This window comes from Mizuhopecten yessoensis, unplaced genomic scaffold (assembly GCF_002113885.1).
Source record: "Mizuhopecten yessoensis strain PY_sf001 unplaced genomic scaffold, ASM211388v2 scaffold1779, whole genome shotgun sequence".
Classification (NCBI taxonomy): domain Eukaryota; kingdom Metazoa; phylum Mollusca; class Bivalvia; order Pectinida; family Pectinidae; genus Mizuhopecten; species Mizuhopecten yessoensis.
Window position 1 is genome coordinate 518,078 of NW_018404217.1, and position 4,778 is coordinate 522,855.

A 4,778-nucleotide genomic window follows, 5' to 3' on the forward strand; every position below is an offset into this window, starting at 1 on the left:
ACGGAAAGGAAGTGACGTTTTTAGCGCGATGTACAAATAAACTGCTGTGTTTGGGGACACTTTGATTATATATATCATCCAAATGACCCACAGGTGTATTTTTTTCAAAATATGTCCGACATATAAGGTAAGTAATATTCTCACCCGATCTGTACTTTTAATGATAAAAATCACAATCGCCGGTGTACTATCACGTGAAATTTAGTCTACTTCCGGTTGGAGTTAGTACCTCACAGCGAACACACGCAGGGAACAGCGCTCGGTAAGAAGACGCTATGGATACATTATTCGAGTAAGCTAAACAAATTTATTGACTTTATGAGATAACATGTTGGAAACATTTCTCTGGATATGTTTCTTTGTCCAAATATCGGACAAAATTTCACATTCGAGGAGCAGTTAGAAGTAAAGGCCAGAGGGGAGTGTCTACTTTCATTTTGATCATTTTATATTTTGTAGATACGGTGCAAGTATGATTGTAATATAACACATTTATGTGGCCTGTGAATATTTTGAAATACGGATTTAATTAATGATTTAATAATTTGTTTTACTTTCATTTTTAAAATCAAAGTTTGGAAATGTGGAGTCGATATATTTACATGTACTGATATAGGCTTATGGGGCAAAGCAGTGTGGAGAAGTTTAGGTCTATATATAGCGACACCTCATTTTCTAAGAACATGATGCCTTACTAGACATGTTATTACAGGTAGTTGTCCTGTTCGGAACTAGAAATATAGGCTGAATTGCAGGGACATCAGATTTTCAGAGTCTGAAATTCTGCTAATAATAATCATATAAAAACCTACAACATATGATTTATATTATCAAAAAAAAAACCTTTAATTTTTAAGTTATTATAGGTTATATTAACATTAAAAACATGTGTGTTTTTTTATTATTATTGACTGAATTTCAGACTTGGAACTCCTATGCTTGACATATATAGCTACTCAACTATGTCAGGATTTCTAATAAGTACGCTTTACAGGTTTACATAAACAATCGTGGATGATGTTGGGTGTAATTTATGATATATATATATATATATACACATAAACTTAACCTAAACTTGTCCACACTGTTGGAATTACTTCTTTGCCCCATATATACACATATACATGTACATAAACATGAAGAGCCCTGTGAAGGGTGAAAGCAGCTAGTTTTTTAGTCGGTTGATAATCTATTTTTTTCTTCCTTCTTACTTCCTTCACATGGACATCTAATCCTTTTTTTATCACATATAGGCATACATATATTTACTACAGATTTCAAAGAAAACACATACTCATTTCGAAGAAATCATAGCTCAAGTCAAGTTTTCTATCTAGATCTGGAGTTCTTGCACAGCAGCAATCTGACAGCCTTTGTATGACTTACTGGTTGTAATTTGATGTAACTATTAACTAATGATTTTATGGTGAATGAGGGTCTAGGAAAATCACTGCAGCATAGATGTTAAACTTGTACAAATAATAATAATTAGTGATACTTTTTTTTTTTTTTTCAAATCAAAATATTGAAATGAGGTGTCTCTGTATATAGCCCTAGATTCCTGGCTTTTCTAAGAACACTTAAAAATACTAGACATGAGATTAGACATGTTATCACAGGTAGTGGTCCTGTTCAGAATTGAAGTGATTGTAGTAGATGTACCAGGTGTGTGAATCATAGGAAACTCATAGGAGATCAGCAAACTTGGCGATAAATTGTAAAGTTACAGGGAAAGAGTAGAGCTTGTTTGTCTTCCACTAAGTTAGATATTCTCTGTAACTATGTTACCAGTTTGCCTATGGAAACACACAAGATCCCTCGACATAATTAGATGTTAGTATGGGCAATTCATACCACAGAAAGGATATCACATATGTGTGACTCATTCTTGTACTTTGTTCATCTTATTGTTTAATTTACGCTCCAGAGAAATAAGATTGCTTATAAAGTAAACAGTCATTTGAAAATGTTCATGATACACAGAACTTGCTCTGCCTCGTACACATATGCATGCATACACTGCACACATGGAGGCCCACCCTTAAAAGACCTTAGCTGTTGATAGGACGTAAAACCCTGTACAACCAACCAACACAGAACTTTGGTCCCTTAAGGGACTTTTTTAATAGCAAAAATATTTGTGTAGGTCATATATGCCCTGTACAGTATACCTAAAAGGTCTTCACCAACTTTAAATCTACATTTGTGTATCTACATATCATGTTAAACTGGTAGTAGCCAGACTGTTCAGTATCATTGCTGGTTGGTTTATAATATTTAGTTTTTGTAAGGTTTTATTGTACAGCGAGTAACATTTATCAAAGTGGAATAGGTTAGATTGTATCATTGATGCATGCATCTCAAAATGGACGTTGTATAAATTGTCATGTTCTGAGCAACTATCTCAATAGTGGACATTAGCAAAATTATTAGCATTTACCAACTTGGCTTTAGAAAGTTAGATCTTACAAATGCCAACTCATTGCTATCATTTATTGCATGCTTTCATTGATAGCACGATATATTACCAACATAAAAAAAGTATTTCTGGTGGGATGCATTTATTTTTATACTCATGACAAGTCATCACAAGTACATATAGGAATCAGCCAGTATGTCTTTATGTAACCTTGTCAATATCATTGCTTTACAAATTTCATTTCGTAACTGATTGTCTTGAAATTTCATAGGTCAGTATGTATTTACACACACCACCTTTTGTACAAGTATTAATACTTTGTTTTACCATGGACTTAGATAGCTATTAATCTAATTATGTTGTTTTACTTTATTTTCTCGAATCAACATTTGGAAATGAGGTGTCACTATATATAGCCCTAGATTCCTGGCTTTTCTAAGAACACTTAAAAATACTAGACATGAGATTAGACATGTTATCACAGGTAGTGGTCCTGTTCAGAATTGAAGTGATTGTAGTAGATGTACCAGGTGTATGAATCATAGGAAACTCATAGGAGATCAGCAAACTTGGCGATAAATTGTAAAGTTACAGGGAAAGAGTAGAGCTTGTTTGTCTTCCACTAAGTTAGATATTCTCTGTAACTATGTTACCAGTTTGCCTATGGAAACACACAAGATCCCTCGACAGAATTAGATGTTAGTATGGGCAATTCATACCACAGAAAGGATATCACATATGTGTGACTCATTCTTGTACTTTGTTCATCTTATTGTTTAATTTACGCTCCAGAGAAATAAGATTGCTTATAAAGTAAACAGTCATTTGAAAATGTTCATGATACACAGAACTTGCTCTGCCTCGTACACATATGCATGCATACACTGCACACATGGAGGCCCACCCTTAAAAGACCTTAGCTGTTGATAGGACGTAAAACCCTGTACAACCAACCAACACAGAACTTTGGTCCCTTAAGGGACTTTTTTAATAGCAAAAATATTTGTGTAGGTCATATATGCCCTGTACAGTATACCTAAAAGGTCTTCACCAACTTTAAATCTACATTTGTGTATCTACATATCATGTTAAACTGGTAGTAGCCAGACTGTTCAGTATCATTGCTGGTTGGTTTATAATATTTAGTTTTTGTAAGGTTTTATTGTACAGCGAGTAACATTTATCAAAGTGGAATAGGTTAGATTGTATCATTGATGCATGCATCTCAAAATGGAGGTTGTATAAATTGTCATGTTCTGAGCAACTATCTCAATAGTGGACATTAGCAAAATTATTAGCATTTACCAACTTGGCTTTAGAAAGTTAGATCTTACAAATGCCAACTCATTGCTATCATTTATTGCATGCTTTCATTGATAGCACGATATATTACCAACATAAAAAAAAGTATTTCTGGTGGGATGCATTTATTTTTATACTCATGACAAGTCATCACAAGTACATAGGAATCAGCCAGTATGTATTTACAAACACCACCTTTTGTACAAGTAATAATACTTTGTTTTACCAAGGACTTAGATAGCTATTAATCTAATTATGTTGTTTTGCTTTTTTTTCTCAAATCAACATTTGGAAATGAGGTGTCACTATATATAGCCCTAGATTCCTGGCTTTTCTAAGAACACTTAACATTACTAGACATGGGTTGGGCTAGACATGCAAATTACAGGCAGTGGTCATTTTCAGAATTGAGGTCATTGTAGTAGACGTGCATTATCTGTGAAATCTGTTAAGTCCGGTCGGAGTTAGTACCTCACAGCGAACACAGGCAGGGAACAGCGCTCGGTAAGAAGACGCTATGGATTCATTATTCGAGTAAGCTAAACAAATTTATTGACTTTATGAGATAACATGTTGGAAACATTTCTCTGGATATGTTTCTTTGTCCAAATATCGTACAAAATTTCGCATTCGAGGAGCAGTTAGAAGTAAAGGCCAGAGGGGAGTGTCTACTTTCACTTTGATCATTTTATATTTTGTAGATACGGTGCAAGTATGATGGTAATATAACACATTTATGTGGCCTGTGAATATTTTGAAATACGGATTTGGTTAATGATTTAATCATTTGTTTTACTTTCATTTTTAGCTCACCTGGCCCGAAGGGCCAAGTGAGCTCATCCCATGGTGCAGCGTCCGTCGTCTGGCGTCCGTCAACTTTTTCCTTTAAAATGCTACTTGTCCTGAATGGCTCAGAGGATTTTGACCAAATTTGGTCAGGAGCATCATTGGCCAAAGGGTTCTCAGTTTTGTATAAACGGAGGGTATAACCCCCCTGGGGGCAGAGGGGCGGGGCCAAATAGGGGGAAAATAGGTAAATCTTTAAAAATCTTCTTCT

At 34.7% G+C, this 4,778-nt stretch overlaps 1 protein-coding gene across 2 annotated transcripts in view; it reads left to right on the top strand.

Annotated features, from left to right (window-relative positions):
* Positions 1–187: 187 nt before the first annotated feature.
* Positions 188–4,778, top strand: part of LOC110440951 (cytosolic non-specific dipeptidase-like) — a 28,172-nt gene continuing 23,581 nt past the window's right edge. The window contains exons 1-2 of one of the 2 annotated variants that reach the window (XM_021484072.1): positions 206–292; positions 4,175–4,255. In XM_021484072.1, the coding sequence (XP_021339747.1) occupies positions 4,239–4,255 (17 nt within the window). In that variant the 5' untranslated portion in view covers positions 206–292; positions 4,175–4,238. Of the gene's footprint in view, positions 293–4,174; positions 4,256–4,778 lie in introns of both variants that reach the window. The other variant, XM_021484065.1, reaches the window with a different exon arrangement.